Below are 25,711 nucleotides of genomic sequence, written 5' to 3'. Positions count from 1 at the left end.
ATTTAGATTTTTGCATACATATGATAAATTCACAATATTTGTTCAATCGAAAATGTCTTAAACCAAATATTGTTTAAAAAATTCAAATTAATTTGGTACTTGAGAAAGCTAATAAATTAAATAAGTGTAGGCTTAAAACATACCTGTTAAAAGTAGGTAAAGATTCTTTGACCTGTAAACCGGATGTTTTATAAAAGTTGAAGAGTTCAACACGTGTATCATTTCCTGTATTCATCCATTTCACTTCCGGTCTAACGGAACTTGCCGAAAATTTGCAAAAATTTAGTTTCTCCGCATGACAGATTTTTTAATGTTCACATCATATTAATTTTGTTATTCTCTATTATTTTGAATTAATTCATGTTTTCTTCTAATTGTAATTCACATAGCTTATTAGTATCTTGATGTTTTTGCCAATAGTTTGACTATACACATTTCCATAGAGCTTTTCTTGTACAGACCATGTTTTTTGTTTTCCAGTATGCTCGATGTTAGTTTCCAAATTCGTAATGCTCGACACATCTGACAATGTAATTTTACGCAAGTAATTTTTGTTAGCGATCAAAGACCGGTCAAGAAAACGATCACTTCAGACAGTTTGCCATACGTGTTGTGCGTTTTGTGTCATAAAAACAAGCAACGGAATAAAAATAGATTAAGTCCAAGAAAGTACAATGCAATGTGTAAAAAAGATTCGACAATGTGGGTGATATTTTTCTTAGAATTTGCGTCCGCGGAGGATTAACGTTCCCCGCCGATTCATTTTCTGGAATATATACATACATAGATATCAAGAACACTTTTCTTCCCGTAGATACAATTTCCAGGAAAGGTCTCGTTAAAATGTTGGGTTTACCGATAATTTGCATCGAATTCATTGCATCGACCATCATTAAAAATTTCAAGAACCGTCTTGCATGTATGATTTGATATACCTGATGTAACCTGTTCTAAACATATTCCTTGACGTATAGTATCAGTAGTATAAAGTCTAGACTAATCTCTATGGAGTCCTTCATACATCTATTCATTTCCTCATTGTTCCACGACGCCAGTGTATTTATTTTTTGTTGAATATTCTCACAAATCCCTTTAATACTCTGTCCTTTTCAATTTACCCTTTTCTTTATTTAAAAGTAAATGTGTTTTCAGTTTTATCTTAATCCCATTTAGAAGTTTTAAATATAATTGAGTATGATTTCAGAGAATGCCACAATTCTACTTTTCAAATAAAATTTTTGAAATAACTGTTCTATATTCTATTTTTATACAAAAAAATCCTGAAAAATATCGCATTTTCATCAAATATGCACACTCTTCTTCGTCTCTCACTTACCCCTTAAGTTCTATCTTTCCTCATTAGATATCGACTGACGTTTTTTTGGCAAAAAAGTAGAGAAGTTCACTTAACTTATTCTGAAGACACGCGATTTTTTAAGGTTTTTAGGTTTGCATGACCAAAATGTTGAACAAACTCCGCAATAAAAACACTATTTTCCTAGAATATTTCAGATTTCAGTCAAAACTTGGTTTTCATGAAATATTCATTTTTGTTAAAAACGTCATCCAAAAATCAAAACAGAGGTCAGAGTCCTTCTGGAATGCTATTTAAACTTGACATTTTTCTCAAAATTTTTTAGTTTATTTGAAGAATTCTCACACGATTTAATTTTTCAATTTTCAGTGATATCTCCCATAATTATAATAATGTTGAAACAAAAGGCCCAATCCGTCAAGTATCCAAGGAATTCACGACCGAGGAAAGGTATGTACATCGAAAAAATGAGTAAAGTTATAAAGATATTTTGTATCAAAAATAAAGTAACAAAGCTTATCCTTTTTTATCACTTTTTGTTGGTTTTTTTTAAACACATAAATTGCATACCGTATTTTTCTATTAATATAATAAGTCTTTAGAGAAGTCACAAGCCAATTTCTTGAATTTTGCTTATCCTTTAACTTCGACATTTTCGCTTTAAAGCTCGATGAAATATTGCACTTTTCAGTCTTCTATTAAATTCTCTCAACCATCTTCAAATTTTCAATTTGATGTTGAAATGACCTAATAGGTCAGCAAAATGACAAATTATTGGGGGTCATGGGTCCTCTTAAGATGCTCCACTTATACCCTCCTCTTTTATCCATTGTCATCTATGTTTACCACAAAATTCATACATATCGAAAGACGTCGCTGTTTTTTTACGTTTCATCTCCGTCCTATTCCCTTTTTATTCTGTCATTGGTTGTCCAATTAATTTGTGTGGTCCATGAGTCATAAAAAAACAAGAGGTGTGACTTGTCATAACAATCAATTTTTTATCAATATACTCTGTTCATATTTTACTAAATTTAATGTTACTTTTCTATTTCTTCACTGTGATCCAGATTATTAATCAAGAATGATAATAGTCAAATTATTTGTATCAAGAATAAAAAAGAAGGCTAATGTAGGTCCGTAGGCAGACGCTTAAGCAAGTAGGCGGACAGGCTCGTAGATACAATTAAAGTAGGCACACAGACATGAGGTAGGCATGTGGTAGTACCATGATACTATCCCGTATTGGATTTTTAAGACTCAAAAGTGAGCTGATCGAAAATGATTCATAAACATTTAGGCTCTAAGAATATAATGATCAGAAAGTTTTTTTAAATTTAAATACTTCCAATCCCGATTTTCAAAACTCTCATTTTAGAGTTTCACATTTTAAAAGTGTGATTTCTAATCATATTCTGATGTCAGAAATTATCAAGAATGACAAGATATTTAATGCACTGATTAATAACACTACTCTCATAAACAATTTCAAATTTCACTTCTACTTGGGTACATTCATTGTCAGCTTCGTGTCAGAAACTTCAGGCTTTCCATTATCATTCATAAGCTTTCCACCCACAAAATTTTTTGGTTCACTTACTTGTAGTAACCAATATCTCGAACCGAAATTATTCGGGTAAAAATTCAAGACAAATTTATTTAGCAATTCTAGAATTATTTGAAATTCACCTGTCAATTGACTTTCAACCGAATCACAAATAAATCATTTTTAGAATAAAAAATAAGAAACATTCTCGAATCTGAAATAGGAACTTCGATTATTCGTTTCCAGTAGATCCATATCCAGAAATAACTTCACTTGCATCTGAAACAATTTACATCTGTTTTCAGTGAATTCTATGATGATATCGAGTAAAAAACAGGTGATAAAAATGTGCTGGGTATACTTAAAGGCACATAATGTCAAAAATACTATTTTTATGGATATTTTCTCTTACTTTTTAAATTATTTTTCAGTGATTGGCTGGAGCCCAAGACAATTTCAAAGAATAATGAGTTTTTTAAATGTATGCAGTTTGAAACGATTCAATAAAAATTTAAAAATGGAAATGATTTTTTGATTTCACAAGTCGAGAAACTTTTGGAACAATTATACCAAGATGCTTCGAAACATGATACATTTCCTTTATTTCCTCTAGATATTTCTATACATTCACTTCCATCCCAGTTTATCATCTTAGAACACACAATAATTCTGAGCTTAAATCCGTCATAAGTCTGATGGGGGTGGGGCCTCTTAAACAAAAACAAAACGGAAATCACTAGTATTTTTTCTTTTTTCTTGCCGCCAGTCTGTGTTTTTCTAACTTTTTGAAAATAAAAAGGTAGTTTTCCCACATTTTCTTCGAAAGTTCACTATCCAATTTCTAGCCAGTCTTTGATTTCTTGATATTCTTTAACAGAATATTCATATTAACCGGTATAATCTCTTTGTCGTTTTAGAATAAAATTTCTAATAACTCTCATCTTACTTGAGATCTCTAATTTAATATATTCCCAGAATTTTTAAAACGTTATACCGAGAAGATTTCCGGAAACAAATTTATCTATTTCGTCCATTATATATTTGTTTCTGGTAGCTTCACAATTCCTTAAAAGATTGATTTGGTCTGAAATTTTTGCAGACATGAACAATCATGTAAGGAACTAGCATTGGTCTAATCCTATAACAATTCGGTGGTCTACACTGAAAAATGGAAATAAAATAGAAATTTCAGCGCGATGTCTTGTTGTCCACAAAAACTTTCAAAATCTCTTTTCATTTTTTCTGTGTTTACACATGAACCAACGATTTTATTCGTGTTTCCATTGTGGTTTTCTAGTTTCTCCATAAATCATTTGCACTACTATGTCCACCCATCCAAATCGGTGCTCCAGAATGGAGCACCGATTTATTTATTTTTTTTCTGCGTGCTTTAAGATACTTATTTTTAGTTGTTCCAACTTTTTCAGCGAAAAATCTTTTCTTGACTATTGTTATTTAAAAAAATTAATGAGCAAAACTGTCGGAGGAATATTTATTTCCTTTCCCAACTTTCTTCAAAAATTATTTGGAGTTAATAGAATGTTAAATAAATTAAGGAAACAAGAAAAACCCCGAAAAAAGTTCATATTGAGTTTGAACTTGGTTGCTTCCAAGTTTTGCCAGAAAATGCCAAGTAGTGCAGGTGATTCAAGCATAGCTCCCGAAATATCGAAACAAATTTACTTCCTTTCTCTGACGTCACTATGTTGAAATAGGTTGTTCATTCTGAATGTGGTACTTAAGTCTCCAAGAATAATAAAGTATTATGTATTTTATCCAGCTTGGCTTTGAAGATTTGATGTATAGACAAAATCAAAATAACCATGTGACATGATCTAAATTAAACTCTCTGCGTAGAAAAATCTTTCCTACCAAGAAAAAAAAGGAAAGCGTTGAAATCAGATATCCCTCTCCACCACCTCACATCAGAAGACCTCCTTTTATATCTTCAGATGCTCACTTTCGATTAACTTTTGCTTTTCTCTGATTTTTCAGAAAATAAAAACAAACTTTTGTTTTCTTTTAAACTTGAATTTTATTCCAGAAATGATCTCCTTGTCCGTGCCACGTACATCTCGTTCATTGAGCCCTGCAATGGCTCGAAGTGCTCCAAGCTCTCCAATGACAAGATATGGTCCGGGTGGATTGGGTAAGCTATTTTCTAGACTGTTTATGAAATTTTTTGATTGAGTTTAAAAAGCCTCACAATAAATTAATAGAAAAGTTCATCGAAGAATTACGTCAAGTTCATCTTCTAGATAAACTGAGTGAGTTGACAGAAAAGTCCCGAAAAAACAGAAAACGTCAGTGAGCAGAGTAACTAACCCCTTATCTTCTTTTTCTTTTTTTTTGCACATTTCAGCGAGTTAGAGTTGTATTTTTTTCAAAAACTTTCATAGAAATACCTTCAATTTGATTACCCTGCTTATACATATTTCTCTGTCTTATCCTTATATGAGGTCATCAGTTTTAATCCTGTTTTCATCCATTTTTTAGTGTCAAGTCATCATTTAGCGAACATCTGGAAGATGAGTTGTATTTGTGTAAATAGAAAATATTACCAAGAATGGAAGCATTGTGGGTCTTCTGTTGCTAAAGTTCTGTTGGAAAAAACATATAACGTCAAAATTAGGCTTATAGTTAGGCTTTTTTATTAATCATAGTTCTCTTTTTTCTTTGGATATTACTATTCCGAATTTTGAATATTTGCAAGTAATATGTATATTTGATCATTATTTAAAAATAGAATATGGTACATCAGACATTGTTAGCTGATTAAAAGAAACTCATAATTGAAAAATAAGTAAACTTAGGAGCGAACTTTAATTTTGAACCAGAGGCTCCCCATTATGTTCAAAAATGCCTACCTTGGAGGAATGTTATGTAGAGTTCCCGTGGCCTGTCTCTTTTCATATTTTAAAAAAATTATATGGAAAGTGCATGAATCCATTAGAGCCCTGGTTACACCCGAACTTTCTTTTTATTTTGAAATGCTTTGGAACTGATTTCCAATAAATTTGTAATATAAAACACATGGATGGGACGTTGTCTTACTACTGTTTATTTTGAAAACTTTAGTTTCTGTAGTACAAAACACAAATAAAAAATTGAAAAACTAATCTGTAAGCCATCCTTTTCCCCCCATCAGCACACTATACTTATCGCGTCAAACCTTTCTTCAAGCCCAAACAAACAGCGTCGCACATTTCGTGTAGACAAAAGCAGAAGGAGAACATAAACCAGAGCATCTTTGTCTTCTTAAAATTGCTTCTCTTTTTTTGCAAGAAAGAAACTAGAAAATTTCGCAAAAAAGGAAACGAACGTTTTGTCGTAAATACGTCATTCTACACATCGGAGACATATATAACTCGTGGTCTGTCATCTTTTTTGCTTTTAACAATGTTTTTTGTATTGAATCCCTGAAATGCCAAAGTTGAGTCACAAAAAAGCGAAGCCATGATTTTTCGTGTCTTAGTCTTGTAAGCATTCTCACATTCATAAATCTCATAGTTTTCAGCATGACCTTGAGAAAACTTCTTTCCGGTACCCTACTTGTCAATTGAGTAACTAAAAACCAAAAACTTTTGACAAAAAAAAATCTGTATTTAAGATTGACAGTATGAAAAATACTTATAACTTTTTCGGCGTTATATATTACACCAAATTCGATAAGCTCTGCAAATTCTTCTTGAAGAATTCAAAAACCTTATTCTCGATTCTCTTTAGAAACTTTAAATTGGAGCAAAAAATCAAGTAGATGCAAGTTTCCCATCTTTCCTGTCCTTCTTCCTTGTCCTTTCTGCAGACAATGCTCCGTCTGATTTCGTTAGGAGCACAAATTCGCGAGGATTCAAAGAAGCCACTTTTCTATCACTTCTCCTACTTTTCTCTCTGGTGTTTGAGATTTTAAAATGGAATGCCAATAAGGTCTCCATGACTTTCATCGCTCACCGGAAAATGCGTATACGTTGAAACATCAAATTCGATGTTCTACGGGTTCGAAAAATATATCTTCTTTCTTAATTTCCGGTCGATTGTGTTATGTTGTCTAGGCTTCAAATTTGCAGAAAATAATTTACCAAATATTGTAAATATATGATTTTTTGAAAAATAAATATTCTCATCATCAATGGTTGAAAGTTTTACTCTGATCCTGATAACCAATATTTTTAATTATTTGAAACTTGAACTTTAAGGTATTAACTTTAGTTCACTATTTTGGAGAGCTCTCTTATAGTATAAAGTCAAAACACCTGTTCTTTGAAATCGAATTTATTTTTATTTGAATTTTAGGTAAATACGGAAAAAAACAAAACTTAATTTTTTAAATTTAACAAAAATTAACCCTGCAACATAAAAAAATATAAATTCTTAAAATAATTCCATCTATTTTTGTTTATCTAGACTTTATAGTTCATGTCGTCAAGAGTTGTCCTATTTCTGATGTTGTCTATCTATTTTTGATGCATATTTCCAGCCATGATGTCAGTGAAAAAGGAAGTTTTTTCCATTTAAAAAACCTCCTGATAAGTATTTAAACTGTTCCTTTTCGAAGGATTTTTTTGCTTTTTTTTTAAACAAAAATAAAAATAAAAAAAAGATCGCAATTCAACATCATGTTTATTTAAATCTGTCTGAGTCACTAAAATTCGGAGATCCGCTCTTTTTTTATTTACCATTCAGAAACAATTATTGGTTTGAATGAATCTTTTATGTTCATACAAACAAGACGAAAAACGGCCAGTGAATAGTTTTCAATAGATTCTTCGTTTTATTTATTATGTCTTAAATTGAATTGCACAAAAACGAATACTGAATTATTGACTACCAAATTACTTGAATACATGAGGAAATTTAGAAAAAGCAAACTAGAATTTCCTCAACTACAGATAAGACATGCCAAATTCGTAAACTAAGAACTTCCGACTATAACACACGTCGTACTTTGTTCCTTTATCTCCCATTACTTCTCAAATGAAATGAATAATGCTTGTACTTCTCCTTCCTTTTCATGCTCCTTCGGTGCAATTAGTTGCTTCTTTCAAACGCCCTCAAGTGTCCAGTTACAAATGATTTCTACGTTTTTTGTATATTTTGTCTTGTTTTTTGACGTCATCAGACTCATCATCATCGAGTATTTTTCTGATTGACTTTTGACACAAGATTTCTGTTTTTTCGTTTTTCAACAAAAATACGACAATTTTGGGTTCTCAATAAATTGTCTATTTTTGAAGTTGACCTGTGTTGCTTCAAGAATAGAACGGATCTTTGAGTTTTTCGAATCAAAGATTCAAAATTTCTATGCGTGTAAATTTGGAGAATCGAATTTAAATAATAAGATTGAATTTCCAAAAAAAAAAACCCAGACAGATCTTTTCCTGTACTAATATAATTCCTTCAGAGAGTATTTGTTTAAACCACCAACGTACTACATTTTTCTTCAACTCTCAAAATCTTCATCCCTTCTAAAAATAATATTGTTTTTACTATTACTACTAAAAATCTTCAAATTTTAGACCCGGAGGGTGTGAATTCTTTGCAAAAAGAAATCGAATCTCGTGACTACTGCAACTAAATATTTTCTTGTTTGCCATCCGAAAATTCAAAACTTCTTTAAAGTATTTTTTGCAACTCCATGTTAAAAGAATTCAAAAGATTGGCGTTTAATCTTCCGGAGCTAAGCAGATTTTTGTTCGACTGACAATGAGACCGCCCATTTTGTATAGTTTTTTAGTCAGAGATCCCGCGAAAAAAATTGCATTGGGATAAGAAGACTTTGAATTTTGTTCGCTTTTTGGTGTGCAGAGTTCAGAAGGCTATTTTTGGAATGTTGCCATATTTCGAGCATTTTTGTGTTAACAGTTTTTAAAAGATATTTCTACTTGAAAAAATCTTCTACATTTTCAAATCAGAACTTGCACTGTTTGTTTTTAATAAAAAAATCTTCAGAAAGAATTTTTTTGAAGCCAAAACAAACTTAACTTCGGTTCACCTTTACGGAAAGCAGATTTCCGTTGAATAAAAGTTCTACATGTTATTCCTAGAAAATACTCGAACCCCTCTTCCACTTCAGCATTGAATAACACCTCATATGCTCCGCCCAATTTGAATACGTGACCCATATCTCCATTGTACCTTACCTACCTCCTTGACTCGAGAAGCCAAACCGGAAGCCAAAATAAACATTGGCATCACTTTTTTTTCATGTTGAAGAAAACGTGATTTATGGTGTCCACACTAGTCATGTGTTGGTAGAAGAATCTGTTATTCTTCTTGTAATTTCGCGTGTTTAACTGAAAATAGAAATTATGTATAATTGTTGTCTAGCCATTTTTTTTTCTTCTCCCTCAAATTAACTTGAGGATGCCAGTATCATATCGATTTCGATTTTTTTTCAGTACTAATATAAACGATGTTTAAACATTGTTAATTCTTACGATTTTCAGAACCAATGTCTGGTCGTGATCGTTCGGGAAGTATCTCCCTTTCACCAAGAAATGTGATTCCAGTATGCTCTCAACTAACTCCATCTCAAGTATCAGTTGTTCGTCGTTCATGGAGACATATCAACACAAAGGGGCTCATTATTGTCCTGACAAGATGCTTTTCAAGAGTGAGTTCTTTTTCTGCAAAAACTTCAATTTTTGACCCAATGTGGCTCAAACGGAAAATCTGTTTCTTTCCTGTTTGGCATGTGATGCGGATGACAACACGCATCAGTGAGCTTGAAGTATAAGCTTGATGAACTGACGAACATGTGAAAGATCAGCAGAGATTATTGCATGATCGTAAAGAGTTTGAATGCTCAACTAACATAAATTGGAAAAGGAATAATATGTGAAAAACAATATTAATAGAGCAAGAGCAAAAATGAAATAATATTAATTTTCAGCTTGAATCAAATTGTCCAATTGTTTCTCAATGCTTCCAATCAGCCACATATTCATTATCGACAAATCCAAACGGAGTACGTACAGTAGCTGATCATGCGAAATATCTTCTTCAGCTTCTGGATAAAATCATTGAAGGAGATGTGGTTAGAACAATGACAACTTATTGTCTTCTAACTTTTAACTTTTACAGGATTCGGAATTTCTTCGTGAAATTGGCGCCAATCATGTGTGTCTGAAACACGAAAGTGGATTCAGCACCCAAGAATGGGATCGATTCCAAGAGATAATGGTTGAAGTGATTCTGAAGCAGGACGGAGTGAAACAAAGTAAAGAAACAAGCCGAGCATGGAGACTACTTATTTGCTCATTCATTGAACTTATTCGTGATGGATTCGATGCTCAAGTTCGTCAATTCAGAAGAAAACATTCATTCAATGCACATGTTCAATATTTTGAAAATATTGAGAAGTAAGTTTAAAACTAAGAATACATAAATTATTTAATCATTAATGTATCATTTTTCAGGCGAGTCGGTGTCTGCCCCAGTCGAAAAATCTCATTAAATGTGGATCCACGAACTCCTCCAAATGGTGTTCGGAAATATTCACAATATTGATATTGCTCCAAGAAATTCATTGGCTTACAATTTTTCTTTCCGATTCATCTATCTGTGATCTCATTTTCCGGCTCTGGCCCATCACCGGGCCTCATTCTTCCTTTCTCTTGAATCATTTCCAAACCAGTTTATCAATTTTCCCATCTTCTCACAATTGTATATTGCTTCATTACTTTCTGAATATCAGCTTAAAGTTCTCAATACCAACTCAATAAACTTTATAAAAACTAAAAATTGTTTCACTCACATAAACGCGAACCGTGTTCAGACTATGGTCCGCAACGCCGTGAGCGAGCTCATATTGCACTACACTTTAGCCACATCGTCATTGCAAAACTTGCGGCGCGAAATAAGCGTGCGTTGAGGGTCAAACCTGTGCCTTGCAAACTGGAGACACACATGTTAACCAATACACCACAAAAGCAGCAGCACAGCTGGCTGGAGAGTACATAGAGGATAGAGAATATAGAGAAAAATGGTTTCTCTTATATTATACTGCAGAAGTGTTACCTTCTGCCAATTACATAAATACGATGCTCTATCTAGTTCATGGAAACTCTCCAAATGATTAATTCTTGAAAATTGGCCGTGAGCGCCAAATTACACCTACTTCATTGCCGATGTTGACACCCGGGAAGTGTCGGGAGGTACCGGGCGCAATTACTATCAAAAAATAATTTAAAATTCTACATAAGAATCATTTTACTCGTTCTCTTATAATGGATTTTCTCAGCGAATAATTTATTAAAAATTGAATAGTTTAAGCTTTCTCTTTTCCAGTTCTTCCGCGAATGAGATTTTCAGCATCTTCCCAATTTTTGTGATCCCATGAGTGCAAAAAGTCGCCCATATGGGAACCATGATTGAAATGTTGTTGGCCACCATCCAAGTCAATAATCTGAAAAAACAGCTGAAAAAAGAACGAATCTGCTTTAAACCGTACCGCTCCATTCAAAAATGACATATGATCAGAAGAAATAAATGCAACTAAATTTGCAACTTCTTCAGGTGACCCAACGCGACCCTCTGGATTCAAAAACTTCATTTTTTCGGCGATATCACCCATTTCTCCCGAATTCAATCTTCCCCATGCACCTTTTGTTGGAATTGGTCCAGGAGATACTGCATTGAAACGAAGACCATATTTTGACCATTCGGTTGCCAATGATTTTGTCATTGTCTCAACTCCAGCTTTAGAAACAGCAGAAGGAACAATGAATGGAGCACCAGCTCGTGCATAACCAGCAGTAATGGAAGTGATTGAGGCACCTGTCTTGTTCTGAATATCAAGAGGTATTGAAATCGAAAAAAGATCTAAAACCTGAATACAACGTTTTCCGAGCTCAGTTGTAACATTGAATGTTCCTTTGAGCACAATATCAATAATTGTTCCATATGCATTTGAAGAGAGAAGCTCAGTTGCCATAATAAAATTACCAGCTGCATTGTTGACCAAGATCTCTGGAACTTTTCCGAATCTGAAATAGTTTTTATAATAGAGTTATTTTCAGAAATCTCACTTCATATCAATTTTATCGAAGGCATCGCTGACCATGCCTGGGTCTTTAATATCCATTTGGAAAGGTTCACATGTTCCACCGGTGATCTTTGTTATGTCTCTAGCAGTTTGCTCCAATTTTTCCATTCTACGAGCAGCAATGACGACGGTGGCTCTCAAATGAGCAAATGTTGTTGCGATGGCTTTTCCAATACCGGTACCTCCGCCAGTGACCAATACTAATTTCCCCTATGCATAAATTGGCTTTATTTTTATTGCTTGAATTAAAAAATATACCTTAAAAGCTCCATCTCGAAGAACCGGAGACTTACGAATTGGAAAGAATTTTTTCGGATTCTTGCAAGCCATTTTGATTAATATTCCAAAATGAATCAAAATATTCCGAGGAACTTTCCAAGAATGAAACCACGCGGCAAACACTTGCTACTTTTTTTCTTTAATTGAACATCACGTAAGTATTTTTTGAAGTTAGTTTTCATTTATTCCAGAGCGTTTTTTTCAAAATATCAATTAGATCACAGAAGAAGTTCTGAAAATTGTAAACAGCTAAAAAATTCAAAAATCCAAAACTTTTTTAAAAATATTATTTTATTTTTTTGTAAACTTTTCGTTGAAAAATAAATCTTGAAAAATTTAACAAATGAATACCGATTAAGAGTTAAACTAAATAAATTTTTATTTAAAATTTTTAGTAAGGAATCATATAAAAAAAGAAGAGAATAACTTAGGGAATAATTAATATTAAAATAATCATATCACAGAATGAACAATTGAAAAACAGATTGCGTATTTAAGTAAAATGAATGAAAGAATGAGAGATAATAATGATTTGGTCTTCTGATTTTTGTACAAACGGTTATCTGACTAGCATTGGATTCAGCTATACGTTTTCAGCACCAACTATACGGTGTCTAGGAGGAGTCTTCTAGAAGAAATTGAGCATTTTTGGAATGAATGAACTGGTGTAATCTTTTGTCATTTACTTAAAGATACGTCCTTGGCGGGATAATGCATCTGGTCGGTTCGGTTGACTGTATGTTGGAACATTGTAGTTGACTGGTTCAACATCTGGGCGGTAATTGGATGAAGTCCCCTAAAATAAGAATACAAATTTCAATCAGTTTCCTTTTTCTATAAAACTTACCATTAATTGCTGAAGTCGATGCGAGAAACCATCAGCGTCTCGGTTTTCTAGTGCCAGCCCTCCAGAAGTTGAAATATAATTTGGGTTGACAACTGGTCCAGCATATTGAGGAATTTGTTGATTCATCTGATTCATCAACTGTTGTTGCTGAAGGTTTTGTTGAGAGGACTGGGATGGATTAACATTTACGGGATTTCCAAACTCGTTTAGAACACTGTAAAATGTTAACTTAAAATATATTTGAACCATCTTTTCAAGTGGCTTACGTTCCGATTCTCGGTGCATTTGTATGTGCACTAACTGATATCTGATGTTCACTATTAACACTGTTACCAAGACCATTTCCATTCAACCCACCAACTTGGTTTCTTGGATCGTTGCTGAAATACAAAGAACTTCAAGAAAACAATACAACAGAAAAAGTCACTTATTGAATCCGAACTGAGAAGTTCTATAACTTGGTTGTGCACCGAATCCGTTCATATTGTTTGAATTTGTGTTGGAATTTCCAGATGAAACTCCCGGTCTGAATTTATTTATAGTAAAAAGGAAAATAAAATAAAAACTCACTGTTGGTTAGTGTAACCACTGTTGATATTTGAGTTGAAGCTGTATGGCTGAAAATCAATTTATTATTGGATTTTTTATTGATTTGTGTACAAACCGCCTGTCTCCTCATCTCTGGAGAAATCGATTGTCCATTTTGTGTTTGCTGATTTCCAGTTCCCTGATATGGTTGAACATTATACTCGGTATTTCCATTATTTCCATTGACTCCATTCAGGTTTACAACTCCATTTACAGCTGGATGATAACCTGATGGTTGTCGAGATTGTTGCATTTGGTGTTGAATATTTTGTTGTTGAAGCTGTTGCATTTGAGCAACTGATGGATTTTGATTTTGATTTGGATACTGAGTATTTTGGAATGGTGACTGTCCATTTCCATTTCCATATTGCTGTTGTTGTTGAGCTCCCTGTGGATTTTGATTCTGTCCAGTTACCATTCCATAAACATTGTTTCTTAAATCTCCAATTGCATTTCCAACTTGTCCAACAAATGCTCCAGTTGCATTCATCATTCGATTAGGCATTCCACTTAATGGAATCCATCTACTGTCATTTGGTCCATTACTTCCATACGAAACCTGCATATGTTGTCGATTTCGATAATAATTTTCAAAATCTTGCTGATTCTGTTCAATAGTGTTAGCTTGAGCATATGTTCTCCACTCTGGAACAAAGAGATAGAAGCAATCTTGTTGCTTGATATTAAGATATTCTTCATTGTTTTCTGACGCATTTTTCATGATACCAAATTGGGGAAGGCAGAAATCATAGCAATCAGTGCATCGGCGGTCTGTAAATTTTGCGTTTACATTAAATTTTATTATTCTCAAATTAAAACGTATCCGAAAACATTTCGAAGAGGAAAAATTAATCTAATATACTTACTTCTTTGGTCAGATGTCTGCTGAAGCTGAATAATTCGGGATCCATTGCATTCAGGAATTGGAGGATTGAACATACTTTGACCCTGAAGCCAATTTTAAATTAATAGATTTTAGTATATAAAGCGATTTTCAGTTTTCAAAACATTTTTTTCGTGAAGACTTATCTTTATTCAAAAAGTTGATATATCTGAAAAACCTACTGAATTTGTTTGTTGAAGGGGCGAGGGAAGCCAAGACCAAACTTGTTGCCAACCATCACTTTGTTGATGTTTCAAAACAGAATTCTTTGCTGCTTTCCGAACATCTCCAGGATTTGGCATAGACGATCTGTCAAGTGGAAGGACAAAGCAGTACAGATTTTTTCCGTTTGCACTCAGAGATTGATCAATTACGACCACTTGGTTCTGAAAATTTTATAACATAGATAACTTTTAAAAGTGCATTTTACCGAGTTGAAATCGTAGTAATTAATATAATTTCCTTTAATCGGTGGGGATCCAGCAGTTTGGAATCGAATTCGTTCTTTTTTAGATGTCATTTCAATTCTTGACGAAGAGTTCTGACCGTTGGTCAATGATTGTGGAGCCATCCAGGTGAAAGTTGCGTTCTTTGGAGATGGAAGTACTTGAGTAAGAATAATAATAATAATGATAGCAATTATCAAAATTAGGAGAAGACAGAGACAGCAACCCATAATTGATGGCTTCTTACAACTGAAATAGAATGAACATTTGTGTTATGCAAAATGTTTAGAAGCTTTGGAATGCTTTTCAAAATATTTGAGCTGATAAAAATAGAAGTAGTAATTCAAGAAAAACAACTTGTCGCTGCCAAGTAAACCCAATTTTTTTTTGGAAATTTTGAACCATTAATGAAGGTTGAAAAAATTTGAAGAAGTTTCATATTAAATATCTCAAAAGCTTTCTGGTCAGAAAAATTTTAAAAACAACTCACAAATTTTTCAATTCCTGTAGCCTATTCCGTTTTGGCTTATTCAAACTTGATTTTGATTCTTTATTCTTGTTTTTCCTTTTCTGACTTGAAGGTGGTGATGGATTGGGTCCAGTTATTATAGAACCAGATCTTGAAGGTGGCATACTTCCAAGACTTGGAATTGTTCCAGCAGGTCTTGGAATCGAGACAAGTCTTGGATCATTCGAGTATACTTTTTGTGCTGGAAGTGCTTGTCCTTGAGCCTGAAAATTAAATCTTGAAAGTGATATTACATATTATCAAAATTATATGGCTATTCATGCAAATGCAATATCATATTTCGCACCTCCGTTACAGTATCCCGACTCGTGCTTCTACCACTATCCTCACCATTTTCATCAATGTAGCGAACCGACTGAACACGCGTATGAACTGATTCTATTTCCTAGACACAAAATAGGGAATAACTAAGGTTCATGACAATTGAAACAAGCAAATTTATTGAAGTGATCTTACCGAAAATTGTGTACTGAATACAGTCGGCTGCTGTAGTCCCATAAGTGAAGAAGTTCGGGAGTTTACAGAAAATGTTGTCGACATTGGAGCAGCTGGACGAGGAGGCTGGAAAATTTATCAAAATAATGCATTTTCCGCTTAATATTTTTATTAATAGAATTTACCGGTTGCTTCTGAACAATAGGATCTCCACCGACTTGAACCAAATTGTTCCAACTGTTTCTACGCTGACCAGACATGGCCTCTGAAAACAATATTTTATTAAAAGTTTACATTTGGTTTCTATCAGATTTTCCAAAGACATTTCATGAATGTGACTTACGATTAGGCCCACTTCCGGACATTGTGCTCCAAGAATCCTCAGTTGCTGCAGAATTTCGATAGGAAGGCGGTGGCCCTGCAAAAGTGAGTTATTCGATATGCCAAACTGAAGGTGAGTCAATATATCTGGGAAAGGGATGCTCTCTTCACTCAACCTCCGATCAGAGACAATAACAGTTGTCTATGAGTATTCTTTTTGTGGGAAATAGAACGGGGTAAGCTATTTGTACTTATGCACATAAACAACAACCTCTACAAGATAGAGATTCTTTTTTGTTTTAGTCATATATAAACTTCAGAAGTCAGAAGTTTGTAAGGCGAGAATATTTTCTCGATTAACAACTTAACAAACAAGTTCATACCTGGCCAGATAAACATATTTGATTTGAAACTAGAGAGAAACATTTTCTTAGAAATACAAAATCTTCCAGAATGAACCAGTGACGACCTGGTAAATCGGACAAGGATCCAAGCACTGCAAGCCCATTTCACCAGGTGCACTGGCTCATATTACCACTCCGTAAGGAAATGAAACGGTGAATCTATTAACGTAATGGAAGAGGGGTGCTTGAAAAGGAATATAGAGGAAATTAAGAGATTATAGAGAATTATATGGTTATTTTTGAAATTTGGAAGAGGCTCCTGTTGAAGATAGTTTGATACGAATTATTTCTATAAACGAATTGTATAATAAATCCAAAGTTGTTAAATCGAACTACATCTATTCGTATTTGGAAAACTGTTCATTTGCATAAACTATTAGCTCAAGTGGGCATTGCGGAGAAATTAAAATAATGTTATTCGCAAACTTTTCCAAGATTTTTAAACGAAACTTCAACTTTTAATTTTTCATTTCCTGGAAGGATTAAAAAAATATTATAGTAATGGGATTGATACTTACCCTGCCCACGAGGCTCATGATCCAATGCGGGAAATTGGGTGACTATCTGGTTGGGCCTTGACATTTGGACCCTGAAAATTGGAAGAATTCAATGTTTTGACAAGAGGGCCGAGACGAAATCACGTAATCAAAATATCAATGTTCTATAAATTTATCAACGTTCTGATACAAAAATTATTTTTAAAAAACTACTTGAAATGTTTAAACAGGGTTTTATTCATTTTAGTTCTCAAACGGAAAAAATATATTGAATAAGAAAATTTTTAAACTACCGTTTTCAATATTAACAAGCTACAAATTGTAGAAGAAGAAATAAAAATGTTATTTCTTGATAATTTTTGTTAAAACAAATGAAAATAGAGCTAACTATATGCATCTAAATTTATAATTATGAGACGAAAAAAAATGTTTAGTAAGTCGTTTTGAACAACTTTTCTCATTTTACGCAAAAAGAACAATCTAATCGTTTTTCTTAACATTGATAAATATGGTAAAAACAATTATTGGAAGAAGTAAAGGAACACGTAACTATAAAACAATTACTTTGAGTTTCAATTTTCAATGAAATATCTATTTGCTCCCACGTCGAGCATGAAAATCAGATCGGAGAGAAATTTGAGAACAAAGGAACAGAAACAAGAAGAGAAAAAGTTTTGTTTCTCGCATAAATAAGCGGTTGTCAGCTGTTAGATGGTCAGTTGTGAAAGCGGTGCGCGGGGGAGAAGGGACTGTATACATTTGCAAATGCAGAAGCTTCTTTCCAAACGACGTATATCAAAACAAATAGAAGCGTAATCTTGAGCCGCTTCGGGGAAAGTGCGGGAATGCCGTACACACGTTTGGTTTTACAACTGAACTTTGTAATCAGCTGGAGCAAGATAGACCGGGCATTTTTATAAGTGACGACTTAAAAGATGTTTCGCTGATCAGCGACATTGCGCGGAGTTCTGATTGAAACACTGATCCGAAAAAGAAATAGGTTACAACAGAGGGGGTTTCAGTCTTTTTCTTGACTTTGAAATATTGTTTATGAAATATTGATTAATCCATTTTTTGTCTTTTAAACGTACAAGTTCTCTAGTTGTATTCATTGTGTTTCAACTAGTAGTGATTATTTGATACCGTATTGTTTCTATAATTGTATAAAACTCTAGATCGGAATAGTTCACTTATTTATCATTTTTTGAAGATTATCATTTTTTAAACTAGAAGATTTGATAGTTTGCTTCTTTAAAAAATTTAAAAAAAAGCGAAAAATCAGAAAAATCGGTAACACCTGAACTTCTGAATATTATCAATAGATTTTCACAAAGAAATTGTCAAAAAATTTTGGAAATTGATGTGTCTAACAAAAATGCTCAACAGTTTCGCGCAGAGCGGAATGCGAGTACACGGTCGTCCCACTTGGGGGTTACGGTAGCTCAAGTACGGGAACGGTCTGGTCATCCACTTCCAAAAAACTGCGAAAACAGTCAAAAAAGGCCACATCAATATTTCAAGTTGAGGGAAAAAGTCAGGGAACATTGAATTCAATATCTATATATTCATAAATAAATATAAATACGAGAGACTGAAGAGGTAGCGGGTTGGTCAGTCGCCAGGGAAAGAGAAGGTCAAAGGCAAATATTTGGTATTGAGGGAATGAGATGGAGAGAAAGAGGTGCACATGTTGTGTATGTTTGTGGCTCGGAGAGAGACTGGAAGCTGTACTACTGGGTGAGGAACACGGAACACCTTGCTGGGTACACAAATAGGAAAATGAGCAAAGGAATCACTTTGTGGAATAGAAGTTTTCAAGGAATTGAAGTTCACCACACTATTTCAATTCGAAATAAACCATCTCGTATGTTTCATGAATATCTGGATTCAATTGAATGTCAGAAGAGCGGAATGAAAGCTCATCTCGAAAACTAGAAAATATTGGCCAACTGCTACATTGAGTTGAGTTTTTTCGTGAATAGACTTGCCCTAAAGAACCGAATAACCTATTGAAACTTCTCAAAATATTTTTTTGCAGTTCAAAATCCGGTCTCTCCAGAAATTTCAGAAAATGCCAATTTTGACAAGATCCGAAATTTTTTCAAACTTTCAACTAAAAATGTGGAATAAATTGAAAACATAAATTAAAACAAAGCCGGTAACTTTCATTAATTAACTTCAAAATAAAATTATGTATGATTTCAACAGAAGTATGACATATATTGAAATCGCATAAAAATAATTAAAATTTATTGCACACTTCAAAGATCAAAGATAAACGAGGAATGATATAGCTATGACCATTGTTCTTCCGTTAAATAAGGATTACGTGCAGTCGGAGGAACTCTCATCAAAAAGTCGCCAATCAGAAGTTCGAGCATTCTATAATCATTTTCAAATAACTTTTGATAGTAGTTCTATCTTACGTTTGTTTCTTGGCCGTTGGAGCAACAACCGCTAATCCATTTGTACTTTTCTCCTTTTTGCTAATCTTTTTCACGGAGTTCAATGCCACCATTTTCATCCGTTTGGGTGCATTGGATACTGTATTCCCGTTTAGTGAAACTTGAACAAGTCCATTTTTCATTGGACGGGTGTCTCTCACTTCAACTTCATTTTCATCTTCATCATATTTTTCATATTCATCATCTAAAGATGCTTCGGTTACCATTGGACTTGGTTCAACTTGAGTTCTTGTTTCAGTTTTCAAATGATAATATGGATGAGGCTCCAAGTGAATGGATTCAATTATACTTTTTTCAATTGGTACTGTATCCCATGCTCCACCTGCTGATAAACTTTCAACTTGTTCTTGCTCAGAATCAATAAACTGCAACTGAGGAGATGCATCTCTCTTATCTCTTCTCTGAAAATCGACGGCTTGATTTTTTTGCAATTTTCTTGCTGGTTGACGAGGCATTATAATTCCATCTGATCCCACTAATTTCGGTTTTTGCTTATTCGGCATAACATCAGAATCTCGTGCTCCAAATATCATTTTTGAAAGAACTTTGCGAATTCTCATTCTATTTTGTGCACGGATTCGGTGGTTCAAATTTTTGACTCTGCGCATTCTATCGATTTTCCCAACTTTTCTGAGATTCTTTCTCCGGTTGAACTTTGATTTCTTTCCTGGTCGAACAATGAGCGGAGTTGGGTTTTTGACAAGACTAGATTTGTTTAATTTTTTCGTAGGCTCGACTGATCCACCATGAAGCTGAAAGAAAATTTATAGAACCATTAACTTTTAAGGCATAAACTTTTCACATATTTTTATTTTTCAACTCACCTTATATTTTGTCAGTCTATCGACTTTTGGCATAGTTTTCTTTGATTTTTTTAAATTACTGTGATCTGACAAATCATAGTCAAGGTGAGCAAATGGATCCGGTCTTGCTGTAACTGGTGCATTTTTTACCTAAAATAAAACCAAAATATGACGTCATCACTTGAACCAAACTAACTTCCTGTATCACAGTGGTGAAAAGCAATGGTTTTCTTGATGTTGTACCGACTGTCGTAGTTGGAAGTGTTGTATTGATTATTTCATCATTTCCAGAATTTTCTCCAGATCCTTCCTCATCACCAAAGAACATTGTCTCATTTCCCAGTAACATCATTTCAACTGAAGAAACCAATGCCTCTATGTCCTGTGTAGAAGTTGGATTTCTTCTAATTGATAAAGGAGTTGCTGTCATATCATCCTTGGTTACTGTAGTTCTCAGTGTATTTTCTTCTCTGTGCAGGTCACCTATTAGGCGAGAAAGTTCATCTCGAATCTGAAATACGTATGAAAGGAAACATTAAATTTTTTTAAAGGAAATTTAATTTAACAATTAATTGAAATCACAAAAGGTTATCCATGGCTCTACTTCCCCCATTCTTAAATCAGCGAACTTTTTAATTTTTCAAAATACATTCTTACATCTTCCGTGCTTTTTTCATCATTCAACAATACTCTCACGTGTGGTTTGAATTGGGAATCCAGCAACGGGGGCTGAAAAAAATTGCAAAATGTGATCCAAACTGTTAATGTTCAGAAAAATTAGTTTCACCTCATTTTGATCCTTGCGATTGGATCTTTTGCCTGGTAAAGCTGTTGTAGTAGTCCAATCTTCTGGTTTAGCAGTCAGTTCATAGTCCTCATAGTCTCCGTAATCTGGTGCTGAAAATATGTAACTTGTGTAAATTGATCAACTTTATTCAAACCTTTGGTAACATTTTTTCTTTGTTGTTGTGACTCTGATCCTACATCATGTACTACTTTCGAATTAGCGGACGGTTTTCGAACAGTGTCCAGGTCAATTGTTGCTAAAAATCAACTAGCAAGGTTTTTCATAGAAACGTTTTGACTTACCCATGAAAACCTGGGGCTCACTTTGCTTTTTTGGAAAACTAAATATCAAGATATTTGACGTTTTTAAAGTTATCTTACCTTTGAACATTTGAAATCTGTAAACAAAGTACCAATCCCAAAACCCATTTCATTACAATAGTTAAAGTTAAAAGCAGACGTCAAGTGGATAAAGACAAAGTGATATGCCTTTGGTAACAAACGGCTAGAGGAATAACAAAAGTAGTTTGCAGTAACAAGTTAATGTTATGCCACCCAACTTGTATTTCATATGAAGATACGAGAATAATGCGTTAAGCGATGACATAAGTAAGACTAGAGTATGGAAGCAGCAAACGATAATGAATTGGCTTGTCAGCTTAATCAATGCATGTTCTATGCCATTGATTTATCTGAAGAACAATAATTGTGTTTAACTAATTGAGCTTGAAAATGTGAAACTAAGGGCAATTCATGGCATTGTGTATGAGTAGAACATTATAATTATTATTTTTGTAATTATTCAATTTTTAAAGTCAAAAGTTGATGTTTTTGTTACAACTACATCTACAGTGCTAAAGGTATGCACAAACAATTTTTCGTGAATTTCGGGCTGTGTTTAAATAACCATAACTCAAAATCTAAACATTGTTTTCAAAAACGGTCAACTAACAAGATGTTGGTCATTACGTTGTTCAAATTGTCTGATAAACATTATTTTGCAAAAACTGCTTTGAAGAACAATACAGCGACAGACATCTGGCTGGTCGATTTTGATCTAAATCTGAAATTGTCTGTAACTCAAGAAAAAATTGCTTTCATAAAAATAATTTTATTAATAAAATGGTATTCATGAAATTTTTTGTCATATGCATATAATAACTTTGTTCTCGACCCGCCAGGAAGTAAAAGGCAAACGATTAAGCATATATATTCCAAACTGTTGTTGATCACACTTCATGAAAATGGTAGTCAAACTTTTCGGAGTATTGCTTTTCAGACGTAAAACGCCTGAATATAATATAACTAGTAGTTCTTCAAAAAATCATATGTATAATCAATTTTTTAAATTGATGACCAGCTTCTTGATCATAGTGGATAAACCACGTCTTTAGAGAACATAGTTTAATTGTTTACCACTACTTTCATGGCGAGTTGAAAATAAAGTTATTGAGTGCATATGATACAAAATTTTAAGCAAATCATTTTTTCAATAAAATTATTTTTATGGAAGCGATTTTTTCTTGAGTTACAGACGATTTTGGATGTAAGGTAAAAAAACCGACCCGCCAGGTACCGCTGTAACGTTGTAAGAGGTGCCGCTGTAACGTTTTATACGGCAGTTTTTTTTTTTGAGATAATACTTATTACGCAATGTAGACAACAGTGTCACAACACACCATCGCCAACATTTTGTTAGTTGAGAGTTTTCAAAAATAATTTTTAGTTTTTGAGTTATGGCTAATTAAGCACAGCCCAAAACCCACGAAAAACAAATTGAAAAATTTTAATTTAAATTCACACGTGAATGTTTATTTCAATACTATTTCCATTTTTAGGCTTAGAAAACAACAATAAACAACAACAATAAACAACAACAATAAACAACAACAATAAACAACAAAACAACAATAAACAACAAAAAAAAAACAAAAAAGAAATTTCAAAAAAGGTTCACGTTTCATTAATGAAAATATCAAAAACTTTTTTGGGGGGGGGGGGGGCAGAAATCAGAAAAGTGCCGTTTTTTAAATATATTAAGTACATCTTCGTGATGGGGATTACAATTAGTTGGAATATTTGTGGTTAGCCTGTTTGGTTTTATATATGCATAACTACTACAAATCAAGGCCGTCCAACGGGAAAATTTTTGCAAGAATCAAGAATCAAGAATTCTTGCAAAAAGTGCAAAAAATCAAGGATCAAGGATCAAGAAATGGACGGCCTTGCTACGAATGCGTTTCAATGTTGGAAAAGTTTTTATTATAAACTATACACTCTGTATTTTTAATCACCTAAACAAAAAATTCATTTATCATTCAGTTATTCTTTACTTACGGATCGGGTTTTAGGTGCATTTGACATGTTTTGACGTATGGTACTCAAACATGAAAGTAACAAGATGGATTACTACCAGATGTGAATTGAGCTTTTCCGAACGATCGGATATCGAAATTATATACAGAGTGTCAACACACAAACATTCCACTCGCAGTTTTCACTTCCATTTTGACGTGTTTGCTCCATACTCCGCCTTTACACTTAGATATCTCGGTATTTCTATATTTCATCTGCATTATAATAATTATTATTATAAGTTCTATTATCCAATGCTTTTTCTAATTCTCACAGTTTTTGTTGGTGCCCAGGCGGCCAAGAAACCAATGTTCGACGTTCGACAATTCAATTTGGACGAGGTCGGTGCATATCGGACTGATCAGGTTCGCTACCACACAAAACTAAATAAACAAAATGTTTCTTTATTGTTTTAACAATTTTATTTTTCAGATTACACTGGAACCCGCTCCAAAACCTCCATTTCTTATCAATGCCACCTCAGAAGCCATTGAACAGTTTATGGCAATATATCGGACTCCTGGAATTGCACAAATTCGAAAAGTATTTGTTCTATAAAAACGTTATGTATTGAAATTATTTTTAGATGACAGAATTAGATGTTCTAGTTGGAACTTTACGAACGGAAGTACAACAATCCTATAATGCATATAAAGCAGAATCAATTCTCTTGAAATTAGCTCAAGATGAACGGTTACAGGAAATTGCGGAAAAGGTATGTTTAATTAAAGTTTAAATGTTTTATATTTTTCTCATTGTATACATGTGCTCTGAAAGTATTCGAAATAGCTTATTTCCCACATTGAAAAAAACAAATTTTAATTGTTTTTCTTTTGATCAATTTTCAGAATTCCAGTTAATTCAACAGTTTTCCACAATAGCAAGGTTAAACAACTTAAGTGTTTTACTTATTTTGAATCTTCTAGATAAGTAAACATCTAGGTTTCTGTAATTTCTTTAAATCAAAAAAATAATTCCAGACATATTTCAGACGCATTACACAATCGTCCACTTGCAAGCTCTGAAAGATACAAAAATGGGAACAAATGAACGAAAAGCTCGAACTGAAATGATGTTCTCAGAGTTTAGTGATTTTGTGGTATCAGCTGTCAGTGATGAAATGAGCAATATATTGGATTTGGTGATGAGGCAAATGCTCCGAGCGATATTATTTACGGAAAAGCTCACAGTTTAATTGTTTCTTAAAGTGTATTTAACGTATTTTTGTTTATGGTGCTAAATTATAGATTGTATTTTGAATATATTGATTTAAAGATTAAAATAAAAGTTAATGTATTTGTAATCCAGAGAGCACATCAGTCAGGATAGGTGCAAGACATAGGTAAACAGATTATACCAATGTATTTGAACACACAACCGGACAAGAGACAGGACAGAACCAGAAACAGGTCCCCCGAATGTTCCGCGCATAAAACAGAAAATCTCCAGTTACCAGTTGTATTTATTTGTTTTTGTGTCGCTGTGCCGCCCGTTCAGAAAGAGCAGTAAAGTGAAGAGTCCTTGTTTAGATAATGAGAAGAACAACAAGTAGCTAATGGAACGGAGAATCAGTTATTAGCTAGTTTTGTTTATCCCGGAAAAAAGTGAACGAAAAAACGAGAATGTACAAATCAGATAAGTGAGGAAAAGTGTTTTCCGATCGAGTTTCGCCTTCAATGGAATTTTTATGCATTTTCATTTCTTTTTTCTATTGAGATACAATTAAATTTTAACTTTGTTGCCTTCTGAATAAATTTAGAACCTATTCGAACTTTCTTTTGACTAGTAAACCGTTTTTGAATGAGTTTTTGAACAGCTTACTGAAAACACGAGTCGTCTTTTGGAAAAATATAGCTTTAATAATCTAAAAATTATTAAAGTAACCTGAGTCTTCAGTGAGTCGCAAAGTTGGCAAAGTTATCAAATGCTGCATTTTCCAGAAACGGGTAACCAAGTTCTCGCACAGATCCGCCTAACTTACCATGAATTATCATTTCAATTCACCTCACACTCATAAAGTTCATGTGTTAAAATCCGAAAAGCACGATGTTCGGAAGCATCGCTTTCACTCTTCCGTATGTAAACTAACTCTCTCTCCCACAATTCGACCCCTCTTTCGACAAGTCAACCTAATACTTTCTGTTTTCTCTCAATTCTCTTTTCATT

The 25,711-nt window shown here is 33.5% G+C and overlaps 5 protein-coding genes and 4 non-coding genes across 15 annotated transcripts; 4 read left to right on the top strand and 5 right to left on the bottom strand.

Moving 5' to 3' along the window:
• Positions 1-1,674: 1,674 nt before the first annotated feature.
• glb-27 (Globin domain-containing protein) lies at positions 1,675-10,604 on the top strand (the record flags this gene model as incomplete). 3 transcript variants are annotated; one of them, NM_001313555.3, is made up of 6 exons in its annotated part: positions 1,675-1,765; positions 4,906-5,010; positions 9,308-9,474; positions 9,754-9,897; positions 9,945-10,222; positions 10,280-10,603. In NM_001313555.3, the coding sequence occupies 6 exons, from the start codon at positions 1,708-1,710 to the stop codon at positions 10,368-10,370; spliced, it is 843 nt and encodes a 280-aa protein (NP_001300484.1). In that variant the 3' UTR covers positions 10,371-10,603. The 3 variants fall into 3 exon arrangements, with proteins under 3 accessions (NP_001300484.1, NP_001300599.1, NP_495806.1); NM_001313670.4 differs by lacking the exon at positions 1,675-1,765 and having other exon boundaries at positions 4,908-5,010; NM_063405.4 differs by lacking the exons at positions 1,675-1,765; positions 4,906-5,010 and having other exon boundaries at positions 9,311-9,474; positions 10,280-10,604.
• W01C9.6 lies at positions 10,603-10,732 on the bottom strand. Its single transcript, NR_003418.1, has one exon. It is a non-coding gene; the product is annotated as a small nucleolar RNA W01C9.6 (small nucleolar RNA).
• A 320-nt stretch (positions 10,733-11,052) lies between these two features.
• decr-1.2 (putative 2,4-dienoyl-CoA reductase decr-1.2 [(3E)-enoyl-CoA-producing]) lies at positions 11,053-12,326 on the bottom strand. The gene is made up of 5 exons (NM_063404.3): positions 12,166-12,326; positions 11,891-12,117; positions 11,692-11,848; positions 11,314-11,649; positions 11,053-11,268 (listed from the first exon to the last, which is right to left on the bottom strand). The coding sequence occupies exons 1-5, from the start codon at positions 12,235-12,237 to the stop codon at positions 11,131-11,133; spliced, it is 930 nt and encodes a 309-aa protein (NP_495805.1). The 5' UTR covers positions 12,238-12,326; the 3' UTR covers positions 11,053-11,130.
• Positions 12,327-12,547: 221 nt separating this feature from the next.
• On the bottom strand, positions 12,548-17,226 carry pqn-73 (Prion-like-(Q/N-rich)-domain-bearing protein; the record flags this gene model as incomplete). 4 transcript variants are annotated; one of them, NM_001404226.1, is made up of 16 exons in its annotated part: positions 12,560-12,814; positions 12,873-12,982; positions 13,034-13,247; positions 13,300-13,413; positions 13,461-13,559; positions 13,604-13,650; positions 13,698-14,392; positions 14,488-14,569; positions 14,687-14,890; positions 14,935-15,199; positions 15,441-15,682; positions 15,766-15,864; positions 15,936-16,040; positions 16,100-16,179; positions 16,258-16,332; positions 17,158-17,221. In NM_001404226.1, 16 exons carry the CDS (start codon positions 17,219-17,221, stop codon positions 12,790-12,792), a joined length of 2,520 nt encoding a protein of 839 aa, NP_001391123.1. The 4 variants fall into 4 exon arrangements, with proteins under 4 accessions (NP_001391122.1, NP_001391123.1, NP_001391124.1 ...); NM_001404227.1 differs by lacking the exon at positions 15,766-15,864 and having other exon boundaries at positions 12,548-12,814; positions 17,158-17,226; NM_001404228.1 differs by lacking the exon at positions 17,158-17,221 and having other exon boundaries at positions 12,790-12,814; positions 16,258-16,279.
• Positions 17,227-17,262: 36 nt separating this feature from the next.
• On the bottom strand, positions 17,263-17,283 carry 21ur-15370. The gene has a single exon (NR_051446.1).
• Positions 17,284-19,288: 2,005 nt separating this feature from the next.
• On the bottom strand, positions 19,289-21,581 carry W01C9.2 (Reverse transcriptase domain-containing protein; the record flags this gene model as incomplete). Its single annotated transcript, NM_063402.3, has 8 exons — positions 19,289-19,518; positions 19,563-20,353; positions 20,426-20,554; positions 20,601-20,915; positions 21,062-21,133; positions 21,192-21,301; positions 21,346-21,447; positions 21,494-21,581. The coding sequence occupies 8 exons, from the start codon at positions 21,579-21,581 to the stop codon at positions 19,431-19,433; spliced, it is 1,695 nt and encodes a 564-aa protein (NP_495803.1). The 3' UTR covers positions 19,289-19,430.
• Positions 21,582-23,256: 1,675 nt separating this feature from the next.
• 21ur-13054 lies at positions 23,257-23,277 on the top strand. The gene has a single exon (NR_051445.1).
• Positions 23,278-23,534: 257 nt separating this feature from the next.
• W01C9.1 (DUF148 domain-containing protein) lies at positions 23,535-24,849 on the top strand. 2 transcript variants are annotated; one of them, NM_001404225.1, is made up of 4 exons: positions 23,535-23,910; positions 23,978-24,088; positions 24,132-24,260; positions 24,537-24,849. In NM_001404225.1, the coding sequence occupies exons 1-4, from the start codon at positions 23,800-23,802 to the stop codon at positions 24,738-24,740; spliced, it is 555 nt and encodes a 184-aa protein (NP_001391120.1). In that variant the 5' UTR covers positions 23,535-23,799; the 3' UTR covers positions 24,741-24,849. The 2 variants fall into 2 exon arrangements, with proteins under 2 accessions (NP_001391120.1, NP_001391121.1); NM_001404224.1 differs by having other exon boundaries at positions 23,700-23,886; positions 24,537-24,848.
• Positions 24,850-25,284: 435 nt separating this feature from the next.
• Positions 25,285-25,305, top strand: 21ur-14820. Its single transcript, NR_051444.1, has one exon.
• The last annotated feature ends 406 nt before the right edge of the window (positions 25,306-25,711 follow it).

This window comes from Caenorhabditis elegans, chromosome II, assembly GCF_000002985.6.
Source record: "Caenorhabditis elegans chromosome II".
Taxonomy (NCBI): Eukaryota; Metazoa; Nematoda; class Chromadorea; order Rhabditida; family Rhabditidae; genus Caenorhabditis; species Caenorhabditis elegans.
Note: the sequence above shows the minus strand (reverse complement) of the source record. Positions and strands in the feature narration are given on the sequence as shown.

What these genes read in the sequence shown, in the direction of transcription:
- decr-1.2 (NM_063404.3), bottom strand. Translation starts at nt 12,237, where the DNA reads ATGGCTTGCAAGAATCCGAAAAAATTCTTTCCAATTCGTAAGTCTCCG. An exon ending in TTCGAGATGGAGCTTTTAAG is followed by an intron (nt 12,118 to 12,165) that starts GTATATTTTTTA and finishes ATTTATGCATAG; the next exon opens with GGGAAATTAGTATTGGTCAC. An exon ending in TCGGAAAACGTTGTATTCAG is followed by an intron (nt 11,650 to 11,691) that starts GTTTTAGATCTT and finishes CTTGATATTCAG; the next exon opens with AACAAGACAGGTGCCTCAAT.
- W01C9.1 (NM_001404225.1), top strand. Translation starts at nt 23,800, where the DNA reads ATGCTTTTTCTAATTCTCACAGTTTTTGTTGGTGCCCAGGCGGCCAAG. An exon ending in GTGCATATCGGACTGATCAG is followed by an intron (nt 23,911 to 23,977) that starts GTTCGCTACCAC and finishes TTTATTTTTCAG; the next exon opens with ATTACACTGGAACCCGCTCC. An exon ending in GAATTGCACAAATTCGAAAA is followed by an intron (nt 24,089 to 24,131) that starts GTATTTGTTCTA and finishes AATTATTTTTAG; the next exon opens with ATGACAGAATTAGATGTTCT.